We start from the raw sequence: 16218 nt of genomic DNA on the forward strand, positions 1-16218 counted from the left end.
GAAAGGTAGAATTTGTGTTTTTAGAGTTGTTCACATCTGCCTGAGTGGCTTATATTTGGTTATTTTGTCATTTGAAAAATAAAGACAATTGTGACAATGAAAATTGTTTTATAACAGTGTGTATTTGCATGAAATTCTTGTAGTTAAAAAATGTCCGAAAATACTATTGACCCCCGAGCCCCTTCACTTTATCAAATCTGTCCCTCCTTGCAAAAAGTTTGGACACCCCTGCTATAAAGCTATAATCTGTTTACATGGTTTTGTTCAGTTTTACTAGTTTTTAATATCCTCAGTACGTAACGTTGGAACATGATACTTCTACTACATTCCTTCCCAAGCCTGCCCGAAAAAAAAGGCTTCGTATGACCCCTGCCATAAAGCTTGTTTATTTTCTTCTGGTTTAGGTAATTTGTGAGATGGAAACTGGAGCCATGGCCCTGTCTGTCTACAAACGCTTCCAGAGGTTTCCATGCATTGTACAAAACAACCCTTTGTTCTTTTCACGCAAGCCTGACCCCAAAACTAACACACAGACTCAAGTATTTTCTCCAAACCTACATTTGCGTGAGGTATGCTTGGTTATTAGTTGACACGTTCAAATTCAAATTTTGTCAAACATTTTTTACATACCTGTATTTTCTTTAATATTGTAGGATATTTTTGAAAATGATGAAGACCGCAATACAGATGCAGCTGATCAAGATAAGATAGCACATTCTGTGGAGTTGAGAAAAGAGCACAATATATTAATGGGCCCTCAAACAGTGCCTATTGAAGATGAACTGGCTGGAGAAAATGGAAGCCTTGTCACTCAGGACCATTTGAATGTGCTGTCTGAATCTGCACTTGAACCAGACAAAAAGACTGACAAAGAGAATGTAGGAACTACTATAGCAGTCTCTAAGTCTAACAAGAAAGATGAATCAGCAAATGAGACTATTTTGCAGACAACTGTAAATGCAACCGATTTAGAAAAGATTCATGTTGGTCAATGTGATTCTACAGATATTGCATTTTCAGAGTTTTCTAAGGTAAAAAGCATGATTTAGATATTTGTCATTAACAGTTGCTTTTATTAATTTTCCTGACTTTTCATTTTCTCAAGGATACTGTAGAGGTGGACAGTGGAGCAGAAACAAATCACCCTCGAAATAAAATGGCAGGCTCTGCAAATGAAGAAGTTCATCTGGAGACAGAAGTGGGAAAGGCAGCTTACCAAATAAAAGAGTCAGGTGGACACAAATTAGTTGATGCAGAGGTTGGTTTAAACACTCGAGAGAGTGAGAAAGTTGACAAAGAGGCAAAAAAGGAGAAGGAATTTAGGGGAAGAGGGCGAAAAATGAGGGAGCAGTGGGTCCAGAAGGATTCACAAAGGACCAAGTGGGATCGGGAGCAAGAGGAAAGAACCATAAAAGAGAGGAGGGAAATGGAGAGGAAGAACGAACATGGAGTTCTGTCCTCAGGACTATATGAGTCATGCAGGTTTGAGACATATAAAAGCAACTCAAATCTGGGTGAACAAAGAATTTCTAACAAATCAGATGCTGAATTGCCCAAGATGGTGAGCTGCATTTGTCAAAAAGCATGTTAATCCAGTAGTTATTGCTACTATTGATATTGAATGTATCCTTTTGTACAATTAGGATAGGGTTGAAGATTTTGATTCATTCCCATTGACCATGAGTGAGTTTGTGACTGTGGATGAAGTTGGGGATGTGACTGATTTGAATGACTTCCCTCTTCCGCCTTCTCCTGCTGCTTCAGAGAAAACCACAGAGCAAGAGAAGTCACAAACAAAAGTCCCACAGGACACTCATGAGGTAAAGCATTCATATGTGTTCCACAAGCTACAGGAGGTATTTTCGAATTTAATTTTTTCTTTTACTTTTTACTTTTTCAAGGTCAGACCTTTGGATGTGATCGCGCAGTCTAAGGAGAAGTCTGATTATCCTATAACAGATTGTCAGCATCAGCCCATGATCATTGAAGATTCCATTACAGATTTTGGACATCAGCGTACAATTTCACCTGGGACCTCTGTCAGTGCATCATCAGATGTGATTGGCATGCTGAGTTGCAAAATTGCAAACCCATCCACAAAAACTCGGCACGAATTTTCTCCTGCCGTCCAAAAAGTAGTGCCAACTTGTCAACCAGAAACAAATGAGACAGGTAGAATATTTTAAAGATGTACTCCTAAGAATTATACTTACTGTCATATTAGTGTTGTTGTAATGTTTTTTATTGGATTTTTTTCTCTTCATAGAAAATATACTCTCCGCTGCCACAGAATGTATAATCATGATTGAGACTCTTCCAACACCACCTATTTCAAGTAAAACTGTCATTGATGACTCACTATCAGATCAACACACTATGAAGGTGAAAATAACTTCAGGAAATATTACTGCAGAAGAAAGGAAAGACAAAGCAACAGCTGTGGTTAAGAGCCCTTTAAATGAAGCGCAGACCGTAATGGAAAATGTGCAAATGAGAGAGGGCACATGGATGAGCTTTTCTTCTGCTGAGCCAGGTAAAGTTCCTTTTATCAGGGATGAGATTGTTTGACAGATTTCTGATTGTAGAGATGAACGCAAGTCTGATGAGAAATTCTAAGGAAACGCGGTATTTCCTTCCACTGCTATGCGAATGACTGTCAGATCTATGTCCTGCTGAGCAAAAAAGACACTTTCTAATTGAGGCTACTTTTGTTCTGTTTGGAGGAAACGAAGGCCTGGTTGGGACTGAATTTCTTTAATTTCTATTAAATTAAAATAGCAGTTTTGGTGTGTATTCCCAGTGGCCGTTGTACATGCCACCCTGTTGACTTGGGGCCCCTTGGCGTCTTATCTAAAGCAGACAGTCACAAACTTTGGTCTTTGAATTCGACCAGCTGTGAAATCCACCTTTTTCCATCATCTTCCATCTAAGTTGGCTTAGGCAAGCCTCTTCTTTCTTGACAGCACTTTGAAAGAGTACTACCATTTTTGCCCGAATATAAAACGATGTTTTTTGCATTGAAATAAGACTGAAAAAGTGGGGGTCGTCTTATATTCGGGTTCTAGACATTTTACCCATTTTCACTTTTGCGCAGCGGTAAGTTAAAGGTTGCTGGTATTGACTGAGTATATTGCTGTGATTGTGTTCGTCTTCGACACAGTGAGTATATACATTTCATTGTTACTATTGCCCACTGTTGTGCCGTTTGTCCGATCGCGGTTTGCTTCGTGTGCGCGCCGTTTGATTGACAGCTCCGGCGCGCTCCTTTAAGTTTGCCTCGCATCGTACGAGTAGCCGTTACGCAGCGACACAGCGACTAACGGTCGCCAGCAAATGTATTTTGTTGTCTTGATTGATGACTTATGTTTGGTGTGTTGCTGAGAGTATTTCATTTATGGTTATTTATTAGTATTTTTTTGCCAATAATTCAGTAAAGCAATCAAAACCGAACCACGTCTTCCATCCTGTGTTCTGACCGACACCCGTGGGTGAAAAGAGCATAACCATCTGAGCCAACCCTGTACAGTCCTCAGGCGCCCCAACAATAGTGGTAGCAGTTTGCATTATTTTATTGCAATGTTTTTCCTTATTCAGATTTGTTTCAAGACTACAGTTAGACTTCACTTTGATGATTAATGCAGTTATTGCAATTTTGTTGTTTTATCACAGCAGATTGGTTTATTTACATTTCAAAAACCAGAAGCCATTCATTTACAAATGTGATTGCACTTTAGTTTACATATTTAAATGTTCAGATATTAAGATGTGACAGACAGTTTTTCCATGATTTGAATGAGGCAAAATAATATGCTTTTTCTCTCGAATATATTGTTATAATCATTTGTTTCAGATGTAATCATTTTCTGTATAAAAATTAAATTTGGTGTTCAAAAAGTTTTTTTTGAAACTTGAGTCTTGAAAAAGAGGGGTTTGTCTTATAGGGGTGTAAATCGCGGGTTTTGTCTCGATACGATATAATATCGATGCAAAGAACTACGATACGATATTTGCCGATATCTTAAAGCCTGCTGCGATTCATTCACGATATATCGCGATATAGTGCTCTACGATCGATTATTATTATTTTTTTTTAATAAAAAATATAGAACAATATCCTGATTTATAACAATTCATACGCAAATCAACAAGGTACTGCAAACTCTTTATTTAGGAAATTACAAGAGTATTGCAGTATACAAAGTGCTTATTTTAACACTGAACTTTGATGTCGTGTTTTTTCTTTAAATGTGCGGCGAGATTTGTGCTCCCTGAATATTTGATCACCGCATGGCAGGATTTACAAACTGCACGTGTCTTGTCCGTTGAGCCATCTTTTCTTTGGAATTCAAAGTGCTTCCAAACGAATGACTTGAAGCCTAAAGGAGAGCAAATTTCCTCGTCTTTTTGGACACTAGCCATAGCACCAGCCCAGGAGCGGCGTACTAGCTGTCGACTCCTCCCCTTTCACGTGCGTGCTCTGCTCACGACACAACGCCGCGCACTGCTCCCTGCTCCCGGAAAGAGGAAGCAAGCAACAATGAACTGGATTTCAAAATAAAGTCGCGTCTAATGTCCGAGGTCAAACACGGCGATATAAATCGATGTTTACGTTTAGCATCGATGCCAATAAATCGTAGAGCATTATATCGATTAATCTATGTGTATCGATGTATCGTTACACCCCTATTGTCTTATAATCAGGGTCGTCTTATATTCGGGCCAATACGGTAATTCGTGCCATTTGTCACATCTTGGATGAATAACTGTAATGCATTTTACTTTGGAATCAGCCAGTCCTTGAGTGAGAAACTGATTGTAATTGAAAAATATAAACGTATAGTAATCATATCTGAGCGAGGCCCTCTTGATACTGTAGCTCCTGAACATAATCACTAAAAGTTAGTTTTGGGAGTACAGCAGCCGCCTACAGTAAGTACAAAATTGTGTATTAATTTTTCTACAGTGGAGAGAAATTAAACAAATATTAACTAATGTACCTAATTAATAGTAATGTAATAAAGTCCATCGATATATGTTAAATATCCATGTGCCTTTGAATGTGAGGATAGTTATAAGTGAGAAAATAATAATCCGATTATTAATACAGTATACAGTGGGGAGAATAAGTATTTGATACACTGCTGATTTTTCAGGTTTTCCCACTTACAAAACATGTAGAAGTCTGTAATTTCTATCATAGGTACTCTTCAACTGCGAGTGATGGAATCCAAAACAAAAATCCAGAAAATCACATTGTATGATTTTTAAATAATTTCCATTTTATTGCATGAAATAAGTATTTGATACATCATTAAATCATTAAATCTGAATCTCTCTGGGTTTGGATGAAGAAAATCCCACCTAACCTGATCGAATGCCCTTTTTGCATCAAGGCCAATTGTAACGCACATGACATTTGTCTGTATCGTGAAGAACATGTAGGTTCTCCTGATATTGTCTTGCCACAACAAAGCCAGATTGAGTCTCATCAATTAATTCTCACCAATCTGACAGAGTTGGAGCTCTTTTCGCCAATACGGAACTGCATGCTAATCGGGGCTGATCGCCACCACCTGTTCCATGTTAACTGCTAATTAGGCCATGCATATTGACGCCGATCACTGTCAGTCCTCGCCGTCTCGCCTTGCTTTGACACACGCACACTTGTCACCTGATTTACGTTTGCCTGAACCGCTGTGTATCGGTACGCCTGACTGGTTGTCTGCCTTGACACACACGCCTACCACCTGATTCCCATTTGGTTGATCCACTGTGTAACAAGACACACGCTCGCTAACCGTTCATCAGTTTCCTCATCCACTTGTTCTGTTGGCGTTCTAGCCTCCGTTTTCCTCTTCCCGCATTCCCTAAATAAACAGTCCGTGTTGCACATGGTTGTCCTGCCTTGTTCGTGACAGGCTGGCTGCCGTGCTTCCCGCAATGACTCACAATGCTCAGAGGCACGCCTCGCACTATCAGTGTGTATTTAAACACCGTTCTCCCGTTACTTATAAACCCTCTAAGAACAGACACTGGTCTTGTCAGTCTTTGTAGCTGGGCTCTAATGAAGAAAATTAGCCTACTCGTGTTGCACATATTGGCTGCTCAGGAGGGAGATTTAAAGAGAGGTAGCGTACAGTAATGGTGCGGAAAGAAGTGCTACAGTGGTAATGTTCCGTTCAGTGGAGATCTCTTGCTGATATTAGTTCAATCAGCGACATCGAACAGGAAAAAGCTTGCCACGCAGCTAACGCCTCCAAACAGCAGCAAGTCATGATCCTTTTTCCAGTTCTTGCTGTTACTTTGTTGCCACAGATGGTCCATTCCTGTGCAGTTTTTGTTGTTACTCTGTAGCCACAGACAATCCATTCCTTTGCTGTTTATGTTGTTACTTTGTCGCCATAGACGAGCCATTCCTGTGCTGTTTATTTCGCTACTTTGTTCTGCTGCGTTGCAGCGAGGATTTGTGTTGTGGTATTTTTGCCAGTGATTATCAAACCTTGGTTCCAACTTTCCCAACTCCACCAAGGCTTTTAAGAGTGAAAGAAACAATCGTGGAGAGGAATTAACAAAACCAAGGATTTCAAGAGTGGAAGGAAATACCGTAATTTGCGGACTATAAGTCGCTCCGGAGTACAAGTCGCATCAGCCATAAAATGCCCAAAAAAGTGAAAAGAAACATATATAAGTCGCTTCGGAGTATACAGTCATGAACGAGCAACAACAGGCTAAACGATAGGTATGCTAACGTGACATAAACACAAACAAAGAGCTGAGAACGGCCCTGACGTAAAGTTCAGTTATTTAAAAAAAACTATTACGTAACACGTTTATAAAACCATCTGTGTCACTCCAATTCATTCATTCATTCATTAGGGATTATTTAAACACATCTCAGGGTTGGGGAGACGTCGTACCAGCTCAACGTTGTGCGCTTATTCCTTATTCCCAAACGGTACGCCGACCGGGAGACAGCTGTCCCAGACAAACTGTCCAGTGACTTGGATACAGACCACGAGTTAGTCAATTACCCTTCTCTTGACCTCACATCAGGGTCACCAAGAAATTGTTAGGCTACGGATTTTAGTTATTGATCTGACTCCAAATTGTGATCAACAGTTAACACAAGAATTGCTATGTCCAAATCCACACACTGTCGCACCTAACAATTTTGCAAGTTCGTTCTGTCAAAGAGAAGACCAGTAGATCAATTAGGCCGAATTTACCAATTGTTTAATCCTGACAAAGCAAGCTAATACCTAGGTCTCTGGTCCTTAACACAAAAACTCGTTTACCTTCTGTGACCACCAAAAGACAACACATTCTTCCGGGTTGCCCAGTTTTAAAGAAACACAATATGAATATTCAAGCATGCAAAATATTGTGTGGTGATTGGTCGATGGTCATCTCCTCCTCGTTTGGGTTTTCCCCTGCTCAGCACAGGTGTCTGGACCACAAAGACGAGTTGTTATTCGCGTTCCTCACCGGCCTTGAGATGTCCTCCCTGTCTGGACATCCTGTTCCACAATACTTTGTAGAAAACAAATTCATGTAGCCTGCACATTCCTTTCCACTTACCGACTTATACTCAGGAGCGACTTATATACATATACCGTTTTTTTCCGTGTATAATGTGCAAAATTTAACTAATTTATTGTCCTAAAATCTGGGGTGCGCATTATACATGGGTGCAATTTTTTTTTTTTTTTTTTAAGAAAATCATGGTACAATAAAACCAACAACAGGACTGACCGACAAAGTCGTGGAACAAAAAGACAGGGTGACATTACCAAAGACAGGAACAGAAACCAAACAGACATCATGACAGTAACACATGCAATGATCCGACGGTGAGCGAGGGGCAGACAGGACTTAAATACAAAACACGTTACATTGATTGAGGTGACACAGGAAGGGAGGGGCGACGCGAACAGAAACTATGGCAACCTAGACACATAGCAAAACTGGGGACAAGACATGACAAATCTCCCTCGAAATAAAACTTGAAATCACCTTTCTTCTGTTTGTTGTCAATCGCGCATCATATTCAGCCATCCTGCCCAACACACTTAGTCAGTAAAATTCATAATTGACGACACATCGTTTGATGCGATGGTGAAATCCTTGATGGTGTGTTATTATCAAATATTGTTTGGTTTTTAATCTCCATCGCGGACCGGACGTCATACGGAGGCAGTATCACTGCGCATGCGCACTATGGATCCGATGCGCAGAACGGATGCGCAAGACACGTCAGCTATATAAAGAGCGAGAGTTGTTTTCTTCCTATTAGTTTCAATTCACAGTTTAATTAGCAGTTTCAATCAGCAAATAACAAAATGCGTATTACAGGTAATATTTTATTTCACAACACTTTGCCTTGTTCCTTTCGTCTCTGCTGTTCACTTCAAACACGCTCCATACGAACACAATGCTCTCGTATCAGACGCTTGCTCGATCACCTGCTCGTTTGCTGTCACAATGTACCCTACACAAATCCGAAACATTTGTTGCGGCTCCGAGTCACGACGAGGGGCAAGTTTTGGTTTCCAAGGGTGTTTTTATTCCTCTTCAACTTCTCTCCCATAGAGAGCCGCCTTTTTCACATGTCCGCACGCCTTTTTCACATGTCCGCACTGATCGCGGTGGTGCCTTTACGGGCAGTCGGAGAAATCAACGCCAACAAAAAAAAATACATCCAGCCTAGTTAAGACCATACCAAAGACTATAAAAATGGGACCCATTGCCTCCCTGTGTGTGTGACGATCATTGGGACTTAAAAAAACAAACACAAAAAAAAAAAAAAAAATTGGGTGCGTATTATACATGGGTACAGGCTTTTTTCCAGCATCACCATGCCATTTTTAGGGTGCTTATTATAAATGGGGGCGCATTATACACGGAAAAAAACTGTAATAAAAAAATAAAAATAAGAACAGTCCATGGTTGGAGACCCAGAAGAGTCGCTGAAAATCCGGAAGATGCTGAAAATCCGGAAGACGTTGACGCCGAAGTTTGAACAATGGGACCAAAGCCAAATCCATTCCTGGGGGAAATCAGCAATCTTAAACAGTCTCTTGAGTCCCTTATGTCGGATGTTTTTGAGGTAAAAAAGGGATGGCGGACCTCGAACAGTACACGAGGATGAACGACGTGATTGTTACGGGGATTCACATCAAACCCCGGTCCTATGCCCGTGCTGTGACACCCGATGAGAATGGAGGTGAGATCACCAAACAGGAAGCTAATGCTACCGAGCATCTAGTCACCTTCCTCAACTCCAAAGGTATTTCTGTGGATTATGACAGCATCAAGGCCTGTCACTTGCTACCCAAAAGGAACACAAATAGCTAACAAGCAGTAATTATGAGGTTTGCCAACAGAAAACACAAGATCGCCTTGTTAAAACAGGGTAGAATGTTAAAGGGAACTAACGTGTATATGAATGAACACCTGACAAAAATCAACGCTGAAATTGCCTGGAAAGCACAAACTTTGAGAAAACAAGGAAAAAATCAAAGCACATAGACAACAAACTGCAAAGTCTTCATCAAACTAAAGGGAACACCAAAGAAGGCAAAGGTTCTGATTATTAAAAAGCTGGAAGATCTGGATCAATTCACACGAACAATTCACTAAGGTAACTAACTAATCAACAAACAATACATATGGATAATTTCTCTGAAAGGGACAACTGCTCCTCAACAAACATCCAGCAGGTAGAACATAAACTGGATCTGAAGATTGCTGCATCTAGGAACCCTAATGACGTTGACCACAACATAGCTATTGGAAATATTTTGGAGTGCATTTCAATTGAAATCTGTTATAAAAAAGAAAAATGTTATTATTAGTTGTGTTAATCGAGCTCCAGGCTCTTGCCTCGAGACCTTTACCAACTGGATAGACTCTACCTTTTCGCTCAAATCAGATACAACGATGTACACTGCTCAAAAAGATTAAAGTACAGTTTTTTTTATCAGGGTATGGCATGAATTCAATTACATTTTTCTGATAAGGTTTTGGTCAGGTACGTGGCTGAGGGGGTTGTTAATCAGTTTCAGCTGCATTGGTATTGATGGAATTAACAACAGGTGCACTAGAGGGGCAACAACGAGATGGTCCCCAAAACAGAACTGGTTTTGCAGGTGGAGTCTATTTCAAGTTCCTCCCTCTTGATCTTTTTTAACTGTTTTTCCACAAGTGTTGGCTTTAGCAAGAGTCATTATCACAACTGGGCGCATGAGGTTATTTCTTAACCCCCCTGAAGTTGCGCAGATTGTCCAACTCCTCCAGGATGGTACATCCATGCGTGCTGTTGCAAGAAGATTTGATGAGTCTCCCAGTACAATCTCCAGAGCATGGAGGAGATTCCAGAAGACAGGCAGTTACTCTAGGAGAGCTGGACAGGGCCGTAGACAGTCCTCATTCCATCAGCAGCACCGACATCTGCTGCTTTGTGCAAGGAGGAACAGGTTGAGCACTGCCCGAGCCCTACAGAATGAGCTCCAGCAGGCTACTGGTGTGAATGTCTCTGCCCAAACAGTCAGAAACAGACTTCACAAGGGTGTCCTCAGGGCACGGCGTCCTGTAGTGTGCCCTGTGCTCATTGCTCAGCACCGTGGAGCTCGATTGGCATTTGCCATAGAACACCAGAATTCCGCCACTGGCGCCCTGTGCTTTTCACAGATGAGAGCAGGTTTACCCTGAGCACCTGTGATAGACGTGAAAGTTTCTGGAGAAGCCAAGAAGAGCTCTATGCTGCCTGCAAAATCATTCAGCATGACCGGTTCGGTGGTAGGTCAGTGATGGTCTGGGGAGGCATTTACATGGAGGGACGAACAGACCTCTACAGGCTAGAGAACGGCAGTCTGACAGCCATTAGGTATCAGGATGAAATCCTTGCACCCATCGTCAGACCCTACGCTGGTGCAGTAGGTCCCGGGTTCCTCCTGATCCACAACAATGCCCGGCCTCATGTGGCAAGAGTGTGCAGACGGTATCTGGAGGTGAAGGAATTGACACAATTGTATGGCCCTCACGATCACCTGATCTAAACCCGATAGAACACCTCCGTGACATAATGTTTCGGTCCATCAGGCGCTGCTCCTCAGTCTTTACAGGAGTTCACTGATGCCCTTAGAGAGATCTGGGAGGGCATCCCACAAGACACCATCCGTCGTCTCATTAGGAGCATGCCGCGACGTTGTCAAGCATGCATACAAGCACGTGGGGCCAATCAAGATAATGAAAATAATTTTGAGTTGCAGAAATAGAATTTAGGTAAACTGGACGAGCCTGCCACATCATTTTTTCACTTTGATTTTTGGGGTGTCTATATACTGAGCCCTCTGGAGGCTGAAAACTTTTATTTCCATCAAAAGATGTGGCATCCTTTTGTTCCTGAGACATTAAACTGTCCATATTGGTATAGATATCCAACATTTCATTTTTCACCATTCAAATCTGATGTGTTTTCAAAGTGTTCCTTTAATTTTTTTTGAGCACTGTATATTTGTGGGGATTTTTGTTAAAATCAAATGAACATAAACCCACCTATGATTTTTTAAACACCATGTATTGTTTACACTTGCACCCTAAAATTACAAGACCTACCAGAATAACATCTGAAAGTGCCGCATTGATTGATTTTTCCATGCATAATGCGCCCCCGTGCATAATACGCACCCTAAAAATGGCATGTCGATGCTGGCAAAAAGCCTCTACCCATGTATAATACGCACCCAAATTTTGACTCTTACTTAAGTCCGTAAACGTAAAATTATTTCAGAAAAAAGATAATCTTTGGGAACAACCGGATGTTATTCTGCCGGTCAGTATCACTGCACATGCGCTAGCAAACTCGATAGCGAAGAAATGTTTCGGATTTGTGTAGTTTGGAGAAGGCACCCTTCGTCTGATACGAGAACATTGTATTCGTATGGAGCGTGTTTGAAATGAACAGCAGAGAAGAAAGGAACAAGGCAAAGTGTTGTGAAATAAAATATTACCTGTAATACGCATTTAGGTAGAGAACTGAACTCTCGCTCTTTATATAGCTGACGTGTCTTGCGCATCCGTTCTGCGCATCTGTAATGGCGGCCTCCGTATGATATCCGGTTTGCGATGGAGATTAAAAACCAAACAATATTTGACAATAACACACCATCAAGGATTTCACCATCGCATCAAACAATGTGTCGTCAATTATGAATTTTACTGACTAAGTGTGTTGGGCAGGATGGCTGAATGCGATGCGTGATTGACAACAAACAAGAAGAAAGGTGTGATTTCAAGTTTTATTTCGAGGGAGATTTTTTTCAAAAATTGTTGTACCCATGCATAATGCGCACCCCAGATTTTAGGACAATTAATTAGTTAAATTTTGCGCATTATGCATGGAAAAACACAGTACAAATTATGTAGCCAATGATTCTGTTAGTGGACTTCTAGTCACCGATATAAGTGATCACTTGCCAATATTTACCTCTTTCAATGCTGAATCTAATCTGCAGGAGATAAGCAAGAATACAATTTGGAAAAGAGTCAAGTCACCAGAGACTCTTAATGCACTAAAAAATGACTTAATTGAGCAGAATTGGAATGAGGTTTATTGCCGTAATGATGTCGATAAAGCTTACAGTATATTCCTTAACTCATTCAAATTGCTACTTAACAAACATTGTCCATTAAAACAGTGTTTTTCAACCGGGGTGCCGCAGCACACTGGTGTGCCGCAAAATATTGTCTGGGGTGCCGTGGGAAATTCTCCAATTTGTGTGACTGTGCGGTGTAGCGCCCGGCAGAGTAATCATGTAGTACTCTTCCATATCAGAAGATGGCAGGAGCAGGTAGCGATTTTCCTTGTGCTTGCAGACGAGAAAATTGGTGACGCATGGATGCAGCGGCAGGTAGCATTGACGGCGACGTTATTGTGGATAGCGAGACGAGTTGATAGTGAAAGTGATGGAGAAGTTTTTGAAGAGAAAAAAAATGCTGACACTGCACTGGACCCTAGACAAAATCCGGACCCAGATGAGAGCCCTAGTATGAGTTGAGGTAAAAAGAAAGCAAAGACAAGGCAATACAACGAAAACTATCTTTCATTTGGATTTACTTTTACCGGAGATGCAACGGCACCTACTCCATTGTGCTTGGTATGTGGTGAAAATATGTGATCATTACGCACTGTTTTTTACACCGCAAAGCCCTCGTAGCCAAGACTTTACCGGCAGACCTCGTTCCTGTGTTGGATGATGTTGTGTGCATGGTAAACTTTATAAAGTCGCGACCTGTGAAAACTCGCATATTTGCGGCTTTATGTGAGGAAATGGGACTGGAGCCTAAAGCCTTGCTGTCTCATACGGAGGTCCGATGGTTGTCGCGCGGCAAGGTGCTGGCCCGTGTGTATGAGCTGCGAGAGGAACTTGAAGTGTTTCTTACAAACGACGGGTCCGATTACGCAAAGCTGCTTGCAAGTGATGAGTGGTGTGCAAGGCTGGCATACCTGGCAAATATTTTTTATCATCTGAATGAACTGAAAACACGCCAAGGAGTTCCCCATGCTGGCCCACAAAGCTATTTTGACATTGCTCCCATTTTCCACAACATACGTATCTGTGTGAGGTGAGCTTTTCAACCCTGACTGCTGTAAAAACTAAAAACAGAGAAAGACTTAGAGCTGTGGAGGAAGAGCTTCGTGTGTGTCTTTCATCGATTCCTGCCAGGATATCTGCTCTGTGTTTATCCAAACAGGCCCAGGTTTCATACTGAGTGAGAATAAATATGAACGATTGTGAAATACTTTTTGTCTTTGTTTTTATTAGATTACTATTCAAGATGTCCGATTCAACGTCATTCTTCAATGTTAAAAAAGCTTATATTAACAATAAAACATTTATATTGTAAATATTAGGTATTTTTTTCGCATTTTCAGCTGGTGGTGTGCCGCGGGACTTCTTCAATAAAAAGTGAGCCTTGCCTCGAAAAAGGTTGAAAAACACTGCATTAAAACAACTGAAAATAAATTGTAAGCATAAAAACTACTCGTGGGTCACTGGAGGAATTAGAAATGCCTGTAGAGAAAAAAAACACTTTATAGAAACTTCATTAAAACAAGAACACCTGAAGCTGAAAGCAAATACAAGATATACAAAAATAAATTGACATCTATCATACGGTCTGCTAAAAAAGATTATTACCATAGATTACTAGAACATAACAGGAACAACGTACAAGGCATGTGGAATATCCTCAACTCTATAATTAAAAACCAAAATACTCCACAAAAAACGTGTCCCTCTTACTTTACCGAGAATAAAGAAACACTTGACAACATGAATGAAAACGCTAACAAGTTTAACAAGTACTTTGTGGACGTTGGTCAAAAATTAGCTGAAAAAATTACTGGTACTGTAAGTCCTGTAATTCCTTAGTAGATAGGAAAAGCAACTCTGTTTCTTTCAGACGTAAATGAGAGGGAAGTTATCAACATTGTTTCCAAATGTAAACCAAAACTGGCTTTTATCTTGAGCACTTTTGGTCTTTCTTTGTGGCGCCGTTGTGTGGCAGCCTTTTGAGAGCTCATTGAGTTGCGCTCATGCCATCTGTGTGTCTTTTGTATACCCACTCTGTGGTATGAATACTGCTGGGGCCTGAATTTCCCCACCCCTGGGGATCAATAAATATTCAATCAATCAATCAACTGTTTACAGATTGTGATGAAATTGATGTGAAAACTGTAAAATGGGTTAATGAGAGTATTGCCAAGCCTTTAACACACATTTAATTCATCATTTATGTCTGGCAAATTCCCTCATGATATGAAAAAAGCAAAAGTAATTCCACTCGATTAAAAACTCCGATTTGCACCTTTTCACAAACTACCAACCCATTTCTATTGTCACAATTTTCAAAAATATTACAAAAATTATTCGATGCCAGACTTGAATGATTCATACAAAAATATAACATATTAACGGATAGCCAGTATGGATTCAGGAAAAAACATTCAACTTCCATGGCAATAATTGACACAGTAGAGGAGATAAACTCTTTCGACAATAACAAATACATACACTTTTAATATATTATAATTATTATATACCCTAACCCCGCTCACTCTTTGTTTGATCTTCTGCCCTCTGGGAAGAGGTACAGGAGCCTGCGCTCCCGGACCACCAGACTCACCAACAGCTTCGGCTGTTAGGATCCTGAACTCTCTCCCCCCTTTTGCGTAGCGTCCTGTACTTTTGCGCTATATTCTGACTGTCTGCTGTATGCACACTTGCTCCATTTTTGCTCCTCTTATTTATTTTGTTATTTGTTTATTTATTATTTATTCATCACTCTTATTTATTCATTGTTTGTGCCTTCTTGTTTTTATTTTTTTGTGTTGTTTACTTGTATGTATGTTGTGTACTATGTCTTGTCCGTGGGATAGTGGCAGTGGCGTAGCCAAGCCGGGGGGAGCCGGGGCGGCGCCCCGGTTAGGACTCCCTGCGCCCCGGTTGAAAATAATTGAGCTTTTTCGATTCTTCATTTTCATGCCGTTTTTTCTTTCAGTCTTGCGCGAATGTGCTTGCGCTATTCTATGTGCGCGATGTTATCCATTCACCGTTTGCCTCCCGGACCCGGATGTTGTTTTTGCGATCAGCGAATGGCGTGGGTGATATTTGATTTTTTTTCCTGTGGGCATGTGCCCCTACTGGAAAAATTCCTGGCTACGCCACTGGATAGTGGGAACGTAATTTCGATTACTTTGTGTCTTGGCATGTGAAGAAATTGACAATAAAGCAGACTTTGACTTTATTAAACTGGGAGCAAACACAACTTTACAAACTACAGTTCTATCTCAATACAGTAATCCCTCGTTTATCGGGGATAATTGGTTTAAAAAAACACCCGCGATAAGTGTAATCTGCGAAGTAGGGTCACCCTCTCTGTACTTTTTTGTGTCAATAAATGTATATGAAACCATTTAAGTGCATATTTTATTAGAACATTAAATCATTATTTCAAACATGTAAATAATACAATAGTACAAATAACATATTGAAAAATTTGTATAAATATTTAAAATATAAATATTATACGTGTGTGTGTGTGTGTGTGTGTGTGTGTGTGTGTGTGTGTGTGTGTGTGTGTGTGTAACATGCAGATGTGACTGTAAGTGAATAACACACATGTTAACAAGAAGTACTGGGCAGGCTAACCAGT

General features: G+C 40.7%; 1 protein-coding gene across 1 annotated transcript in view; it reads left to right on the forward strand.

Annotated features, from left to right (window-relative positions):
* The window catches only part of LOC133151474 (RNA-binding protein 20-like), a 51351-nt gene that overhangs the window by 16719 nt on the left and 18414 nt on the right, over positions 1-16218 (forward strand). The window contains exons 5-10 of the mRNA XM_061274546.1: positions 405-569; positions 654-1031; positions 1106-1561; positions 1644-1820; positions 1902-2172; positions 2267-2533. Of these exons, the coding sequence (XP_061130530.1) occupies positions 405-569; positions 654-1031; positions 1106-1561; positions 1644-1820; positions 1902-2172; positions 2267-2533 (1714 nt within the window). The remainder of the gene's footprint in view (positions 1-404; positions 570-653; positions 1032-1105; positions 1562-1643; positions 1821-1901; positions 2173-2266; positions 2534-16218) is intronic.

Source organism: Syngnathus typhle, linkage group LG3 (genome assembly GCF_033458585.1).
Source record: "Syngnathus typhle isolate RoL2023-S1 ecotype Sweden linkage group LG3, RoL_Styp_1.0, whole genome shotgun sequence".
NCBI lineage: Eukaryota > Metazoa > Chordata > Actinopteri > Syngnathiformes > Syngnathidae > Syngnathus > Syngnathus typhle.